General features: G+C 43.8%; 1 protein-coding gene across 1 annotated transcript in view; it reads left to right on the forward strand.

The window, feature by feature from the left end:
- Nucleotides 1-205: 205 nt before the first annotated feature.
- The window catches only part of vax2 (ventral anterior homeobox 2), a 40,235-nt gene continuing 21,927 nt past the window's right edge, over nt 206-18,513 (forward strand). Inside the window, exons 1-2 of the mRNA XM_006629123.3 lie at nt 206-1,311; nt 8,027-8,214. Coding sequence (XP_006629186.2) covers nt 1,056-1,311; nt 8,027-8,214 — 444 coding nt within the window. The 5' untranslated portion in view covers nt 206-1,055. The remainder of the gene's footprint in view (nt 1,312-8,026; nt 8,215-18,513) is intronic.

Consider the following 18,513-nt stretch of genomic DNA (forward strand, 5'->3'; position numbering starts at 1 on the left):
GCACGGGACACTAGTGCCCCTGCCACACGCCGCTCCAGCCACCCCAGCTCGGACACATGCCTGGGGAGTCCCCGGCCCCTCCTCTCCTTTGCAAACAGAAATGGAGAATGAAAAACGAACTGCCTTTTAAAAGCGGAGAATCCACCGGCGTTTTGCGTTTCATCTTCTTCACAGAGTGAATCTGGTCCCGAGTTTCAGGCTGCCTTTTTGAGTGCCAATCAGTGCCGAGCATGCCCTGACAGGAAGTTACGTGTCTGCTGACAGTCAATTTAAAAATGCCCCCTGTTACTAGTTATCTGGAGTCATTAATCTTGGTATGATTCTTTACCGGTTTCCTTGGTTAGCTGAAAACATACATTTAGCACGGGGAGGTATGAGATTTCATGCACGCTCCTCACTGGGGCCTGTTATAGGTAGTGAGTGTCTAAGTTTTTGTTTATTTTCGAGCTAACGTGTTGTGCGTTAAGTCAGATACTGTGGCTTAATCCCAAAGGAAGGGCGAAAGTGCAAGTTCAGAATCCCGAGCTACCACGCACCTGCTGTCGGCAGGCCACCGGGAGGAGCGGGTGTGATGTGGGCACAGTTCCGCGCGACCTCCTCCCCACGTCCTTGGCTCGTGAAAGTTTGGCGGAATCCGCTGGGCAGAGTGGGGGGTCTTGCTGGTGACGCGCCGTCTTCTCGTGTCCTCGTACTCGGCTGATCCAGCCGGGCGCCCCGCCGGCGGACCCGAAGCCGCGCGGCTGCTCTCACACGTGTAGCCCAGAACATGCACCCACAGGACGCCTGGCTGTAGTGCGGGGGGCTGCCCGACCGCTCCAGAAAGGGGCCCTCTCTTCCTCCACCTCCGCTTCCCTCTGCCGCCTCTCAGGCGCTGGATCGCGGATCATGCTGAAGCACTCGGAGGGCACTGGGGCTCCATCTGCGTGCTTCGTGGGCTCTTTTTGACTGGCGGTGGGGGGGAGGGGGGTTTCTTTGAGGTAAGGAGGGGGGGAAGATTCGTTTCTGAAAGAGGGGAAAGATAAAAAAAAACACAGAGACTTTGACGTTCAACTCCAATGTTCGATCAGACCACGAATATGGGCGATGGGCTCGCAGAAGACAGAAACCACCTCCGTGGGTCCAGCTCGCTCAGTCCTGACGTAGCGACAGACAGAAAGTGCCGCACCGAGCTGGAGAGTCTGTCCCCCGGGCAGGGGACCGCGGACACTCCCGGGACCTCCTCTTCCACCACACCGAGCTCGTCCAGCGAGGACGGGCACGACAAACTTTCAGGAGTGGACCCCGATTATTGCAGAAGGATTCTAGTGCGGGGTAAGTGCGAGACACGGCGCCACAGCATCGAAATCGGTACATCAGAACATGCTCATCTACACATCCCGGGGCTTTGTATATTGTTAGCAGCATTTCCATCTACCTGTAAGCGCGTTGCAGAAATACAGCATTGGTGGAGAAAATAACTATTTCCTCACTTTTTCAAAAGGTTTCTATTTTCACTTGTATTTAAAAAATGAACGAAAGATTATACTGCAAAAATGCAGTGCACGTTTAGGTCGAAGACAATGCAATGAACCGGACCATGATGTTTTTTTCCCCAGAAGGGCATCGTAAAACCTCATTTTCCTCCTAGCGTGTTTTGAAATATTCTTCCATCACTGTTTTCCATAAGCAAATTAAAATCAGAATATAAAGAATGAGTTAAAAACAGAAATAAAAACACAACGTGATCACTATAATAAAAAACAAACAAACAAACAAACAAATATGGCTTTCATGGTTCAGAGCGTTATTCTCAAAAATATTTCTCTGGGGATAATGCCCCATGCTTAAATTCAACGAACAATAAATGACACAGCAACGTGCCCGTTTGCACGCTGGCGAATATTAAGACAGCAAGTTATTTGAGAAAATTATCATAGGTTAAAGTTCACACCCAGTTGTACTGACTCTGTTTATACAAATATATTTCGACATTTTTAGGAGTTTAAAAAATATTTTTGTACATGAATCATAGTTGATGTGGACAAACAATTAGAGCTATTAGGCATTTTCGGGAGTAGGTTCTCCCCAGAAAGCTGTTTGTGATGTGAGGTTTAAATGTCGATTATTTCTATCCCTATTATTGTCCCTTTTCTTTTGTCCTATTTAAGAGCATGATAAGAAAATAATCACAGACATAACTGGGTTTGCCTGGCTAAAAAGTCTAAACATACAGTACTCTTTAAGTCTTGTGAAAAGTAGAAATAGAAACAATTATTGGAGAAAAATATAAACGCGTCATCTTCCATCATCTTTCATCAGGAGGAAAAAAATATTTTGGCAAGCAGAGATATTAATTCCTGAGACCTATGAAAACGTAGCCTAAAATTCGAACACTGTTGCCTCATTATTTCGATTTCCTACACATCGAAACATTTTCCCAATGCGTTCTCTTCAACTGTATATAAAATGTATGTTTATTAAGCACACTCCAAGTACGTCTCAAGAACACTCTTAAGTATTGTCTGTACGTCCAATTCGTGTAGGAATATGTAACTATATTAATTGTTATCGTCGGGTAAAATTAATTTCGCTGCGAGAGTCTTTCAATTTTCGAGGTGTTTTATCCAAACAAACCTGGTTTGAGAGTGACTAGAAGAGGGCACTCTTTAACCTTTACAGCCCGTCGAAACAGGTGTTATAGATCACTTTCACTGTTCTAAAACCTGTACATAAAAGAGAACGAGGTACCTGCTACCCCGAGGAATTTTAGATGCTCATTTGTGCATTCTGTCGCATAAATAAGCCGTTATTAATACCATTTGTTTAATGCTTATAGGCTGCAAAATTCAACAGACCTCAATAACGAATGTCCGTATAGAATACATAATACGCGGATATTTCTGATAAATATCCATCTTCTCCATGGTTGCTGCTGTCTATACTGCACCGTACGCTAGACTCTTTACGAAAATAAAAAAAAATGTCCCATCTCCAAACACATTAGGACTTTAGAAAGTAAATGTTTATTTTAAATGGTTGAATATTGATATTTTCTTAATATGTGCAACGCTCATTTAATCCTTTAACAAATACTGTTTTTCAAACTAGAGGCACTGGCATATGGAATGTATCTCCTTGCATTATTGAATCGAATGGATAAAACAACTCTCATTTGAGAGAAACTATATGTATTCAAAATTATTTTATGATCTCAACACATTATTTAGGTTACTGTATTTTTACAGTAGCCTAAATAATTAATTTGATTCTCTAATTTTTAAAAATAATATTTAGCGTGCAGAGTTTATGATTTTGTTTTATTTACACTCATCTAATTTTGAAAACATAAATTATTTTTACTTTTCATGGATTTTCTCCTTTTCATAATGTAATAATATTAATGTAACATTTGTTTTAAATGCATACTGATTAAAACGGTATAACATTTTCGAATAACCCTAAAATCTAATCATACTGTTCATGATTTTGATAATACCACTAAGAAAACTAGACAAATGCAATTTCATTGTCAACAAGCTTTCCGCTGGGAAACTTTGGTTGCTTAGGAAACGAAAATTGAATAGTTATTTGAAAGCAATCATAAGAGAAGATTGGTTTATTTCAGATTAAGACCGTTTAGTAATTTGTAATTTATAAATTATAAAAATAGAAACATAACAATGGTGGGCCTATTCATATTTAGGAATTTAAACATTTACATTTTCTTCTTATTCTTTTAACACTGTTGCCGTTTTTGGATTTTGCTCTTAAATAAATGCTCTATGCAGTGACTACTAATACTGCTATTTGCATCTATATGACTCTTCTCGTTCGAAAATAGGCCGAAGCACTTTATAATTAATAGAGGGAACCACCTCCTCCCCCGTTGGAGTGCAGTTTCCGCCGTGGAGACGCGCAATAGCCCTCCTGCAGCAGCAGCCCGGGCAGAGTGAGAAGTGAATTCGGGCACTTCAGGGAGGCCAGACTGCACAGCCCGGACTGGAGCCGAGACAGGCCAGGCCATGGCTGCGTTTCATTTAAACCCCTTTTTGTCATGAACGCAGACTCACGTTGGAAAAGGTCAAAAGCGGTGTGTTGTAGCTGTATCGCGTCAAGATGTTTAGGCATTCAATACAAGATTATACAGAACACCTAGCTGTCTGCTGCTCTCGCCCCCACACTACAGCTCCTCGTTGGACTGAGCTCCATCAAGGCCACACGCTCCCTGCTGACTCCTGAGAGAGACCAGCAGTAGGCAGGTTGTGTTTTGGCGAACCAGTGATTGCCCGTGATCAGTGTCGTCAGCCTTCAGCACTACAGTGACAGTACAGTCCGTGTTCATGAGTCAGACCGCTCGCCACTCCTCTGCGGGCCTGTCGATGTAGTTTAAACGCTGGAAACGCGAAAGTGGATCTGCACATAAAATTTGAAACGAATGAACACACCCGTATTATTTTTTCATGTGATAGTTAATTTGACGGCTATCGGGGTGTATTACGGGACATCTGCACGTTAAAAGCAGCAGTGTTGTTCAATTGGCATGCGACTCCGTTCGTCCGGGCCGGCGTGTGCGCAGCGGGGACCGTGTGGGAGACGGACAGGGGACTGACGCGACTCGGGAGGGAGGCTGAGACGCGCGGCTCAGCGTCACTGTCAGCGGTGGAAGGACACCTCGCGTGGGCAGGGGTCACGGAGAGGTCGCGGCGCTGATAAACAGCGATCATTGTAAACTGTAAATCGGTGTGTACATATATCGCAATCACGAAGTATAATCACAGATAAATAGAATTGTGAGGTGCTGTGGACCAATAACAGGAGTTAAGACATCTACGATGTTCCAGTAGTCCAGTCCACGGCGTGAAGGTATTGAAAGTCAGCGGCGCTGGTAGCCCGAGGGACTGGGTGCTGCCCCCTTTCGGCCGCTGTTTCGGAGCCGCACACGGTCTGAGAGTGAATATGAACACAACTGGAACGCAGAAAGGAGACTTCCACAGTACTGAACCGTTTAAATGAGGAATGAATTCATGGAATTGATTAATAGTGACGTGCAATCTTTCACCATCATCACCAACATCGTTCTATGCTGTTGAGGACGAATTTATCAGAGTAATGATATTAGTGATTATTTTTGTAACTGCAATAATAACAGTCTTACTTTCTGGCATCCCTTGTTTTTTTTTTACTGGGAAAAAAACATCGTTGTAAAACGCATTTTGCCGTGTGACGACAAGAAAAAACACATTCGTATTTTATGTTAAAGCCAATAGATAAAGGGCATCACAATCAAAACGATTCATGTGTGCTTCCCGCTTGAGTACCTGCCTGTTTCAGATATTGGGACAGATCTTTAATTATAAGCCTTTAAGGTGAATGTCCTATATATCTATTTCTTTGATATAATGTAAGAAACAGATGGATGTAATTACGCAGGTAAGAGCCTGAAGCCCAGACCTCTTTTGGCAGTGATGAACTCCTGCGCGCCGTGGCGTGATCGAGACGGTACTGGAGGGGTTCAGTGGGCTCTTTCTTTTAAGGAGTGCGCTGATTGGGTGCTTCTGCCCCGTGCGGCGCACGGATGTGAAATGTGGGACAGTCCTTTGAAACCGCGGGGTCGCGCAGGGCGAGCCGGTCCTGGCGGCAGGGCGCGAGTGACGGCGCAGCCCCTCTCTGTCTTGGGGGAGGCGAAGGCGCGCGGTTAAGCGTCCGCACAAAGACACCTTCACACCTTAACGCAAAGTCCAGTTTGCATGAACGGCTCATTCTGAGGCGGGCAGGTGTCCTGGAACAATCTCACTAGCGCAGCCCCGACAGACAAAACCCGTTTCCTCGTCTTCCTCGGAAAAGAAGGGGACCCGCCTATTTGCATTCAAGTGTCTTTACTGTCTCCCTACCCGCTTTTCACTGTGCTAATAACAGTTCTGATAAATCCGAGGTAAAGGATAAAACGGGTAATAAATAGTTTTGACTGTTTGTTAGAAAGATTACCCATCAAGGTGCTGAAAGTATGAAAAGATGCGGGTTATCTCTAGCTGGCTTTACAGGCGAAACGTCTGGTTCCAGCGAAGATATTATTACTATTATTGATAATAATTATATAACAAACAGAGTATTATCGTTTTTGTTAAAAAAAAACTTTAAACATTCACATCACAGCGTTTCTAACGTTTATTTGTTCGCACTGCATTAACGAAACTTGTTTTTCTCGGAAGGTGGTGATTTTGCTACTCAATTCATTGCTCACTTTTGAATGCGAATGTTTGCATTGAATAATTGAGCCCATTGGGGTTTATTTTTGAGTTTTAGTTGCGAATGAGATAATAAAAAGAACATGTTGAGACCAGCAGCGCAAGTTACTTTACACCGTCAATAACCTTAAATAAGTCAAATACAAATACAAACGAGAAACCCGCCTTTGTCATTTGTTGTTTTTAACATTGATAATGAAAGTTATAGCAGCATAGCAACGAAAAAACAATCATGATAACATACGAGAGAAAAACGTATGTATCTACGTTTGTGTATTTTGAAGCTTAAATTTGCTATTACCCATGGGACGATGAAAACGTTTTTTGGATGTTGGACTTTTAAAATGATCGTAAACTATTTTTCCTACGGATTCTACCATTAACTAAAACGAGATGTTACATTTCCAAGACGAATGGTAGAACGCTAAAACGATATTTTTTCTAACATTAAACAAGAAAAAAAATTAATGTCGGCATTTTACCCAGTAACGCATAATACAATTTACTAGGCTCGTTTGCGTGACTTAAAAAAAGGTAATAATAGAAATACTAACAATTTTTGTTATAAAGGTTATTATAACGTGACTTCAATTTTTACGTTTTATTAAGAAAATTGAGTTTTATTAAACAGTTTACTTATCTGTCAGATCTGGATTTTTATATCATTGCTGTTTCAACCTTTAAAACGGTTTAACTGTTGAACTGCACAGAGAGGTTTGGATCTTTGGATGATGAAAATTTCAGACAGCTCCTGAATTTTCGCTTTCCTGGTTGTGGATTTATATGCAGAAATTGAGACAGGCAAATTTTAATAATTAATATTTTTTTCAAATGAATAGACCTATTAATTCTAACACTAAACATAAGACACGGCGATTTTAAAATGCTAAAAGTACTATTTCAATGTGATAGATACTCTATTGATCCTGTGAGGGAAATTGCAGTGCAACAGCAGCTTAACACACACAACACAGACACAGTGTATCGAATGATACAATAATACAACAATACAATACACACAATACAATGAGTACAGTGAGAAGTGCACTAAGAAGAGTTACTCACAGTCCAGAACACACAAAGAACAAACCAGAACAGAACAGTACACAAAAAGTCATATTGCACAATATAAATATAAATATAAATGTATTGCACAGGTGCCTGGCATATATTGCACAAACACGGTACTGATACTGATAACAATATTGTTGTTATCTATTGTATTAAACAAAAACTGATTAAAGTATTGTTTTTATTTTCATTTTATGGCTATTCTCGAACACCAACGTGTTGAGTTTTAACGAGCGTTTGTTCCTGCGTGAACACAAATGTCTTCACGTTTTTCGATTTAGTGGGACTGCATTTATATGCGAGTTAGTTAAACCCCGTATTGTCCATCACCCCAACAAATGGACTTCAACAATGTTTAAAGGAAACCTTTAATGACTGACTCTGTCCTCGAGTTTGTGAAATACAGTTCATGTGTGTCATAATGCTTCCGGCGTTAGGAGCTTCAGAATGTCTGTTGGCGTGGACAGAAACTGTGAATAATGATGTTAACGATCATATTTGATCACCCCCTAGGCGACCACGCCCCTCCAGAAACAACAACAACTAGAATTAGACTAAATTAGAATGCCAATTAATTTCGAGAATAACTCTTGAAATGACTTCCCCGGTGACGCCCGCCTCCTGCGCAAACGGACACGAGGACCGGGGCTCAGTGTTCTGGATGTTGGTGCGTGGTGGTCCGTGGGGTGTGACGGTGCACTCGCCGCCCTCTCTGACTTTGTGTCGCGCAGACGCCAAGGGCACCATCCGCGAGATCGTGCTGCCCAGGGGCCTGGACCTGGACCGGCCCAAGCGCACGAGGACCTCCTTCACGGCGGAGCAGCTCTACCGGCTCGAGCTGGAGTTCCAGCGCTGCCAGTACGTGGTGGGCCGCGAGCGCACGGAGCTGGCCCGGCAGCTCAGCCTCTCGGAGACGCAGGTAGGCCGCCTCCGCGACGGGGACACCCGCTGCAGCAGATACTTTCCCTGTGTTTGAAGGTGTTGGGGGGAGGGGGGTGGGTATACTGAGAAGATAATTCGGATGTGCATTAATAATTCAAAATTAACGTACTGTACGAGAGCAGCATATCTAAATCTTCCAAATTCCAACACGCAGCCGTCGACAGCGCATCCGAACCATGATACGCTGATACATCTATTTAAATATTTGCATCAGGGCTTTTGTTTTGCCTGAACACAGATCCGTTTCCCGGCGCTCCGTTAGGTCGCGCCGGCTTGAAGTCCAAAGCGTATAGGAGTGCAAAAAATTGCAAGACAAAATGTTTTCACCCTTGTTAAAATATAGCGCCTGCTTTTATTTCCAGCAGTTCTGAATGTGTCCACTAGATGCCAAGCAGCTTTATTGTCCTGTAATATTTAACCAATAAACACTTTAAAATGTTCCGTACTAACGTTTGAGATTTAGATTAGCAGCAGTGTTTCATAAGCCTGTTTTCGTTATTAGCAAAATACTGTTATGGCGAGAAGCTCGTATCTTTTTTATTTGTATCTTAATTCAGTCTACTCTTTTGTAGTGCGTACTGGTCCATATGTGTCGTTCTCCTACTCAGTGATATTGTAAATTACAATGTGTACAAAGTATGCTGCCTTTCAACTGTATTCCGTTATTCTGACCAATTCCATCGGCGCACCAAAGCGAGTAATACAGAGGAAAAATGGACGCAGGCCTGCGTGTGTCCAACAGGCGAGAAGCAGGCCTTCGGAAAGCGTGAAACTCAGTCTGGGCGAGAGCCGGGCCCGTCCAGGGTGCGGTGATTGATCCCGGCTCGGACAGAGGCGGGTTTGGAACAGGACGGGAGCCGATTGGTCCATTTCCCGCTGAGCAGAGGTTAAGCGTCCTTTCCAGACACGCACTAATCACGACAGGGAGGACGCGGGGCCGCGGGGCCGTGGCCAGTGGAAAAGATCTTATTCCTCCTTTCATTTCAAGCATGTTGGGGTTTGAAAACAGGCACTTTCGCGAGTGTCGCGGTGTGGCGAGTGACAAGGGCCGTTCCTGAGAAGACTCCACGGGGGGCCGAGCTGCACTGTACAAGTCGAAAATAAAAGAACGGGGGTCTGTCTTGCGCTCCCCGACACCTCGCGTGGAGGTTGTCTCGCGGCCTTGGAGCAGGGTTTCCTAAAATCAGGGACCGAGCTCAGACGCAAGTGACGTTTGTGCCACAGAGAAACAGAGAAACGTCCCCGGGACGGGTGGCAGATGGGGCGTGTTTGTGAAAGGGGGTTTTGCACGGCGCGGTTGAAGGATGGGCAACCGGGGAATGATCCGGCCCGCAACAACTCTTGCCAAAGCCCTGCTGATATCCGTTCACACATTCATTGTTGGAATGTATTATTTGTGATGTTTCAAAATATAAAATATCTTTATACTTATTTGTGTTCTGGTTTCTGTTGTAGCTGTCTGATGGGTTACTGTAACCCTGTACTGGATTAAGACGTTATTATAAAGGGATTGTTAGCGGCCTTACTGATTTCCGTTTGTTTTGTCAGAAATCCTCGCATGGATTTCTAGCACATGGGGAAGTATTGGTTTGAAAAGTGTTGGAATCGCTGAGGCTGCCGCGGTCAGGAAAGGGCAAGTTGAGGTGAGAGACCCTCTCTCTCAGGCGCCGTGGTCGGGTCCCACAGGCGGGGACCCTGGAGAGCCACGCAGCCAATTGGCAGCAGGATAAGGGTGTCGAGGGGCGGGGCATGCGGGGAGTGGCCAATCAGGAGCCACGGAGGCGGGGCTCACCCCAAAAGCAGCGGGGTGGGTGGGAACAGTTTAATTGGCAGCACAATTTTTAGGACGTCACTGAAAGTTGATAAAGTAATCTGACGTGTAACTAGCATTTCCTGTCCTTTAAAATACACGAAATGAATAAGTATCCATTTTAGCAGCTTTGCCTCCAGTATTGATAACACTGTGAATGGCCTACTCATCCTTCACCGTTACGTGCTGCTGCACATTAATAGAGAACAAGTCTGCGCCGTTGTGGCTTCAATGACAGTAGTTAAAAGTGCTCAGACATGCCCTCAGTGGCACAAAAATGCATGTCGGCAGAAGACAGGGGCTGGCTTGCGGCCCTCACACTATGTCTATCTGAAAGGGGTAAAAAATTGGAAACCATAAAAATAAACGAGCGAAGATTTGTGCATTTGCAGCGCAGACATGAACACTGCAATGCCCGAGCAGAATAGTACAAGAGGGAGCACCGTTCCTCCTAAAATGTGATTAGCGGAGACACAGAGGTATAATCAGGTTTTGTTTAATTCAAGTTGTCTTATCAAGTAATAATCCTGTTTGTCAGCAGCAAACAAGAACTGAGGGTGCTCATGAAGAGACCTCAGCTGACTAGATCTCCTGCATGAAGGGAGGGAGTCGGTGGCTGTCGGGATCACGGCTGCAGGCTAGTTTCTTCACTGCACAGGAGGCTGGAGGGCCTCTTCCAGGAGCTGGTTCTCCTCTCCATGAGAGGATGAAGGTGTCTTAGGCTCTGGCGTCATCATTCCTGCTCCAGGGAGGATGGACAAAATCTGAATGAGTTTTTTTGTTTTTTTTCTCTTCAATTTGGTCTTAGGAACCCAATGAGCAGCAGTCCCTGTCATTTAGCTCTAATTCAGTAACGAGTTCTGTTATCATCACAATATTTTCAATCAGCTTATATGCCGTGTGCATCTGAGGACTTATATAGAAAGGTCCTCTGTGTTTTGAGAACGCTAATTTATTGCGTAAATGTGCATTAAACCAAGAACAGAAGGACCAATTACAATTTACAATTCCATACTGTAACAGCTGATACTCTGGCTGGGTGTGATCTTCAGGCCGATGAGTTGCTAGCTCTTAGATAGCTGGAGTTGTAACTGATCTTATGTTATAAGTTGTGTATGGTAAGTAAGTATGGTGAGAAAAAGTCTTGTTGCTAGGCCCATAGATGGAGCACAAACTTCTTTGTAGACGGTTATTAAATTTTAGCTATACGTCATGCTTACCTGTCTCTGTGCGTGCTCAGAATTAATAATGATGGCTTCATCTGATGATTTAAATCGAATCTGATTTTTTTGGTCTAAGGAAAATTTGGCATGAAGCTACATGTTGCTAGTATTCACCAGCGCTTTGCTTCCCCCGTGTTAGTAAAACATTTCTACCAAAATCCCCTTTGCATAGTTGTTCCTGTTGGACAGAGAGATTGACTTAGATTGACTTGGTGTTAAGACACTTCAGCCTCCTTTACAGGTGTCCCTTAAGGACCAGGGCCCCTGTATCACCCAGAAGCAACAGTCAGGTCATTTCAAATGGTTAAGAGGAGTCCAAACATGCTTGAGACTCTTAGAAGATTTTGTACACATCTCAAAGATAAGATCACTTTATTGGCCATATACAATGTCTTGCATTAGGAAAGTGTCTTTTCACATGCCCCAGCTTGCTCTCCATGAGACACACAGACAGGGAGGGAAGCTGGGGGTCAGAGCGCAGGGTCAGCCATTTATACGGCGCCCCTGGAGCAGTTGGGGTGAAGGGCCTTGCTCAGGGGCCAAACGGAGAAGGATTCCTCTGCTGGCCGTGGGATTTAAACTGGCAATCTTCCAGTCGCAGGCGCAGATCCTTGGTCACAGGGCCACCGCTCCGCCCGAGGCGAAGAAGCTTTATTCTTTACCCACCAAAGAATGAAGGTAAATGAAAAGCAGAACTCCCTCTGCATTAAGAGTACAGAATATTCCCTTATATTCCTTTGGCGTTGGTGATATGATAGAACTCACTGTGAGGTTTGTGAGCTTCCTAGAATGGAGATGTTAAGCCAAGAGAAAAAAGCTCTTAAAAGAACATGACTCTTCCAGAGAGGAGTGGTCAGGAATCACACTGGTGTTGGCTATTGTAAGAGAAGTCAGGATTTATCCTATCTGACTGTTGCAAATGCCCGTGAAAAAAAGCTACTGAAGTACAGTATATGTTTATATTGCAAGTCCATGTGTGAGTAATCGCACAAATGAATATCTTGGAGTACGGTCACATAACACAGATAACAAAAGCAAGGCTTGCAGGCATAACTTGAACTTGAACTTGAACTTGAACTTTATTGCCATATGTAACCGGTACTGGTACAATGGAATTCTTACTTACAGAAAGTCTCTCGATTGTAAAACAAGTGTAAAAAAACAAAACAAAGTGCAAACAGTGCATCAAGACAATGTACAAACAAACAATAGACAATGTGCAAGTAAACATGTAGACAGTTTGAATGTAAACAATACAGACGTGTAAACAATGACTGGAGATGTGCAATAGATAAGAAATCATAAAGAGGTAGATGGTGATGGTGTAGGTGTGGTCTGAGGGGGATGGCTAAATGTGTTCGCCAGTCTCACTGCTTGTGGATAGAAGCTATTGAAGAATCTAGTGGTAAGTGTCCACATGCTCTTGTATCTCCTGCCTGAGGGCAGTGGGGTGAAGAGCTCATGCCCGGGGTGGTGACTGTCCTCTGTGATGGCCAGAATTCTACCACAGCAGCGGTCCTCATAGAGCTGTTTAATCTCGGTGAGACCGCAGCCGATGATCTTCTGGGCCATATTGACCATTCTCTGCAGTTCCTTTCTTTCTCGCGAAGAGGTGTTGCCATACCACACGGTGATCCCGTTGGTGAGGACGCTCTCGATAGTGCAGCGGTAGAAGTTCACCAACACATGTATTGGCAGCCCCCATCGCTTGAGGCACCTCAAGAAATAAAGGCGCTGCTGAGCCTTCTTCATGATAGAGTCAGTGTTCACAGTCCAGGTTAGATCTTTAGAGATGTGAATTCCCAAAAACCTAAAGCTGGTGACTGTTTCCACTTCCGTTCCATCAATACTGAGTGGGCTGTGAGTGTGTGGCCTGTGTCTCCGAAAGTCCACTATTAGCTCTTTCGTTTTCTTTATGTTCAAGTCCAGGTTATTGCTATGACACCACCTAAGCAGCTGTACAACTTCATCCCTGTAAGTGGACTCGTCATCATCACTGATCAGTCCTATTATAGTGGTGTCATCGGCAAACTTGATGATGCGGTTATTGCTGTGTCTTGCTGTGCAGTCGTGAGTAAATAGGGAGTACAACCTTGGACTCAGACAGCAGCCTTGTGGGGTTCCAGTGCTCAGGGTGAGTGGTGTTGATGTTTTATTGCCTATCCGCACCACCTGTGGTCTCTCGATAAGAAAGTCCAGCAGCCAGTTGCAGACAGAGTTGCACAGACCTAATCCCCTGAGCTTTGTCACCAGTTGACAGGGTATGATGGAATACCCTGCATAACATGGACTCAACATTTTTTGGCCAGGTCAGTGAGTCCTCTTTGTTCACAGGCTTTCTCAGAGTCCAGATCTGGACTTGTCAGAGATTAGTCAGGGGCCTAGATCACCGATTCTTAAACCCAGATTCAGTGTGTCTTGGATTTCATTCCCACTGATCTCTTAATTACAGATGCTAATTGGCCTTTTGATGATTATTAAGGCTCTTAAGAAGTTGGATGGGGTGAGTTAATTAGTATTTCTAGGCTTCACCCCATCTCTCATTCAGTTATATGGAATGGAAGTCATTAGTAATGTTTGATCAATTGTCATCCCCGTCTGTGTCTTGATGTCATTAATTGGTTGTTTAGACATAAATAAGACTGTTAAGACTGTGACTCCTAAAGAGATTGAGCAGAGAATGGACAGTATTCTGTCTGCTAGATGTTTTGGCAAAAACTTACCTGCAGCAGAGTATTTTTCCAAAAGCTGTGCATAGAAAAGGGGTTGAAAAGAACTGACCAAGTAAGGTTCAATTCAAGGGATCAACAAACCTTAGTGATTAAGAGCTCAACTTGAGCAAGAAACAGAAGCAAAAGAGTCTTCCAGGACCAAGGCTGAGAATCACCAACAACCCCCTACGGAAAAGCATCCTTTATTGTTCAGGAAGCCCAATGTCATTCAGCATTTTGATTGTTACAAGCCTAGAAGAACCTAGATTAAATGTGAAGTTTCTGGATACTAGTACTGCTGTGTTGGGTTTTAACTGATAAGATGAAGCGAGGAATGATTTTGCACCACATTAAAATATTTATTGGTGGCCCCATAAGAGCACATTGGTGCTGACTCTATCACAGAGCTTTGATATCCTGACTCTCTTAATAATGGCATTTATCACATAAGTGTAATCTCTACCCAAAAGTGGTTACTCAATTTATTGAATGGTTTGCCACAATTTGCAAGTTGTTGAGAGCTGATGGACCCTGACTGGACTTTTACAACTTGCCAGAGGTACACCAGTAGAAGCAAAAAGGGAATTGTCATGTCCTGGTACAGCTGTCTTCAGATCCTTCTATGGTTTTTACATTTATGTTACTTTAAGGCATGAAGTCATGACACTTTGAGGTAGCAATTCATTTTTTATATACACACAACCTACTCCACATGTTCAAAGCAAAATTAAAGACAGTCAGTCTGAGAGAAATAGGTAGAAGTCATGATTACAATGACTGGAGGCAATGAATCAAACATTTTGCTGTGACAAATTAATTTAGGGAAAATAAAATGACCTTACGGAGTCACATAATTAGCTGTGCCAAGTTACACAATTGGTTTAGTGGCCTCTGTCTGTGTGCAATTATAATGTTTCACGTACAAAACATTCTCTCTAAGGTCTCTCAGTCAAATCGTGAATTTCGATCAAAGATTCAAATATGAAGGCCAAGGAGCTTTCAAAACAACTCAGGGACAAAGTTATATGAAAACACAAATCAGGAGAAGGGTATTAAAACATTTCACAGGGCATTAATATCTTTTTTAACATAGTAATGTCGATCATTAAGAAGTGGAAGGCACTCAGACACTGCGTGGATCAGACTGTCCCACCAAACCGAGCAGCCAGCAAGGGGGAAGCAGGGAGGTCAATGTGGGCTTTCAAAGAGCTACAGAGTCCACGTCAGTGTCCATGGGTCAGCAATACCCTAGTCACTCCAAAACAGGGGCGTGCATGGAACTGAAAAGAGGACATCTCAAGTCCCACACATATTCAGCAACAAAGCACCTGCGGGACACTGCAGACTGTGGTGAAAAGGGGTTGTGGTCAGACCTTTTTGGCCTAAATACCAGGCGCTCTGTTTCAAGCAGACCCATCTCAGCACACCTCCCAGCAGGATCCCTGCAGTCAAGCATGGAGCTGGCTGGAGCTTGGATGCTGGGATGCTTCCCCTCGGCAGGGACTGAAAACCTTTGAATTAAAGGAAAAATGGGTGGAGTAAATTACAGGCAAGGGCTAGAGGAAAAACCTGTTTCACTCTGCTGAGGAATTAAAAGTGGCACGAAAAATCACCTTCCAGCAGGACAGCGATCCAAAGTACAAGGCCAAAGCTCCATTGGAGTGGCTTAGGAATAAGACAGTGAATGTTCCTGAGTGGCTGACTTTGTACCGGCTGCTTTTTATAGAAGATCCACACGCACCTTGAAAGAGCTTGAGCACATGTGCCAAGAAGAATGGGCAAGCATCGCTCCAAGCCAGCGTGCAGGGCTGGTAGAGACCGACCACAAAACACCTGCGGCTGTAACTGCTGCCAAAGGTGCTTCCATCAGATACTGAGCCCGTGGGTTTGCCGACATTTACTGTATCTTATCTTACCCTCAGAAGTCTTGAGTTTGAACATTCAGGTTTTGAATGAAATATTAAATATAAAAGTGTGTCAGCCTCATTTTTGCAATTGGAAAGGGCTGAATATTTGGGCATTGCAGATCCATTGTGATCTGTATTGGCAATGTGGCAAGTTTTGGGCACAGTTTGCCTCGGTCTGCGCCAGCTCAGTGTGTTTTGGTTCCATCTAGAAGATTTGGAGGTCAGTCATCTAATAATTTGGGCTGTATTGGATCTGGAAGCAGAGCGACGTCCTGCCAGCGAGTTGTTCACCAGCACCTTCAGCTGCTCTGTAGCACGCGTCTGGATGATGGCTGTTGAATCCTGTGACGTAAAGAGCTGGGTGTGGTAAGAGATAACACTGGGACCCATGTTGGCCCATCATGATGACATCACAATGCTCAGTGGATGTCAGACAGAATGCATCTACAACAGTGGCTCAAACCCTCGACATAACTGTGCTTTGGAAATGCAGTGCGAGATCTTCTAATGGCCAGCTTTGTTAGATGTAGGTTGGGTGTCATCTCTGCTGGAGTTCAGACATAAACACATACAGTACACATTGTTGCACACGTGCATAACGAATATTATGGACAAAAAGAGACCGTCCAGCCCATCTAACTTGTTTAGGCGCTGGCGGCAGATTGACGAGAAGATCTGTTTCAGCCATTTTTTAAAAGAAGCTAGGTATGGCCTTCAACCACATGGCTAGGTAGCTTGTTCCACACTCCCACAACCCTTTGTGTAAAGCAGTGCCTTCTGCTCTCATTTTAAATGCAGTTCCGCTTAGTTTGCTCTTGTGGTCTCTTGTTGATGTTTCACTGTTATGATAAGGTCTACTAGGTTGACTTCGTGAGTGAATTTGAGGATTGTAAATCCTTGTATCATGTTCCCCTGTAGACTAAAAAGCATTTTTTTGCTGGAATGGAGGCAAACCTGTGTAATATTCTACACGAGATCTTACTAGTGCGTTATACATTTTTAGTATAAAATATTCTACCCTTTTATGTATTCTAACTCCCAGTTTGTCTTTAGTATTGCTTTCACACATTATCTGCAAGATGCCCATAAATGTCTTTTTCATTAGTAGCTTCTTTAAGCTCAGTGTTTCCTGATAGATCTGACATCCATAGTTTGTTTTACCATCTTTTTATCCACTGTTACATCACTTTTGTCAGAGTAAATTTTGAATCCAATGTCTTCTATCTGTGAATATACAGCATTCAAATATCTCATTGGTTACCAATTCAAGACACTCCATCTCATGAGTGCTGCTAGGCTCTGTATTAGTTCAGCTGCTCTGCACATGGCACCTCATTATGATGAAGCTCATTTAGGTTAGAAGACAATGTGTGCGATCCATTTCCAGGCAGATCACACAGATGTTCTGTATATTACTGCAAACATTTTAGTGAGAGTTTGTACCAGTGTCCTTGGTCAGGAGCCAAGCGTCTGAAATTCATAGTGATGTGTACGATTCTTTTTGTTCTGCATAAACAAAAACTGCCTAAGTGATTCACAAGTGTCTGTCAGGACTAAGGAAATTGAACATGGAGCTGTTATGAAGTAGTTGTGCGGACCATACGCAGAAACCAGAACGATCTCCAGAGGCGTAGTCGATATAACAATCCGAGGTCCGAAAGCCATAGGAAAACAAGCCGGTGCAAAAGTACAAAACCAGAAACGGAGCCGTAATCCGTGAGGAAGCCGAGAGTGGAAACCAGTACAATCAGTATAAAGCCAGAACCGAAACCAGGAGACGTGGCCGGGGAACAAACCAGGGCCAGGAAGCCAATAACCAACGAGAAGGTCACAGCGATAGGAAGGGTAGCTCTAGCCGGGATAAACCTACTGGAACACTGAGCAGGGAGAAGTGTGGGAAGCAGCCTTAGAGAGGCTGAGGTTAGTTGGGTAATTGGGAATTGTGCTGGAATGCGAGAGGGAATGATGAGTCCTCCAGAGGCGTGGAGAAACAGGAGCTGATTCTCACATCCCCAGCTCAAATATGAATTACAGAGAAAAAAAACGCTCATTATGCTTTTGTAATCTTTACTTTATAAATTATTTCCTCTGTGAGTGATTATATGCACACAGTCACACATACACGAAACAGGCAGTAAAGTATTGGCAAAATCAAGGTGAAGGATTTTTTTTATCAGACGATTTATTGGAAGGAATGTTGAAAATCAAATTTTCATGAGAATTTATTTAAAAAATGATTTTACATACTCTTTGCATTTCTTTTTTAATTTTAGAAAATAACACCATTTTCTATGCTACAAAAATATATTGAGAGTACAGCGTCCTCAGTTGTGCAGAATGGTCTTATGTATAGTAACCCACTAAAACAAAAGGAGAAAACAATACTGACACCTTTGCCTCATATTCCTGCGCTCTCCCTCTTTTCCCTACAAATGCAAAGAAAGTATACAGCCAAACCAGACCTGCAGCCATATCACCCTGCAGCTCACAACTGGCAGCCCACTGAAGCTCAGCAGGTGTGAGCCTGGTCAGTACCTGGATGGGAGACTCCTGGGAAAGCTGAGGCTGCTGCTGGAAGTAGTGTTACTGGCACCAGTAGGTTGTGCTCACCCTGTGGTCTGTGTG

This window comes from Lepisosteus oculatus, chromosome 1 (assembly GCF_040954835.1).
Source record: "Lepisosteus oculatus isolate fLepOcu1 chromosome 1, fLepOcu1.hap2, whole genome shotgun sequence".
Lineage (NCBI taxonomy): Eukaryota > Metazoa > Chordata > Actinopteri > Semionotiformes > Lepisosteidae > Lepisosteus > Lepisosteus oculatus.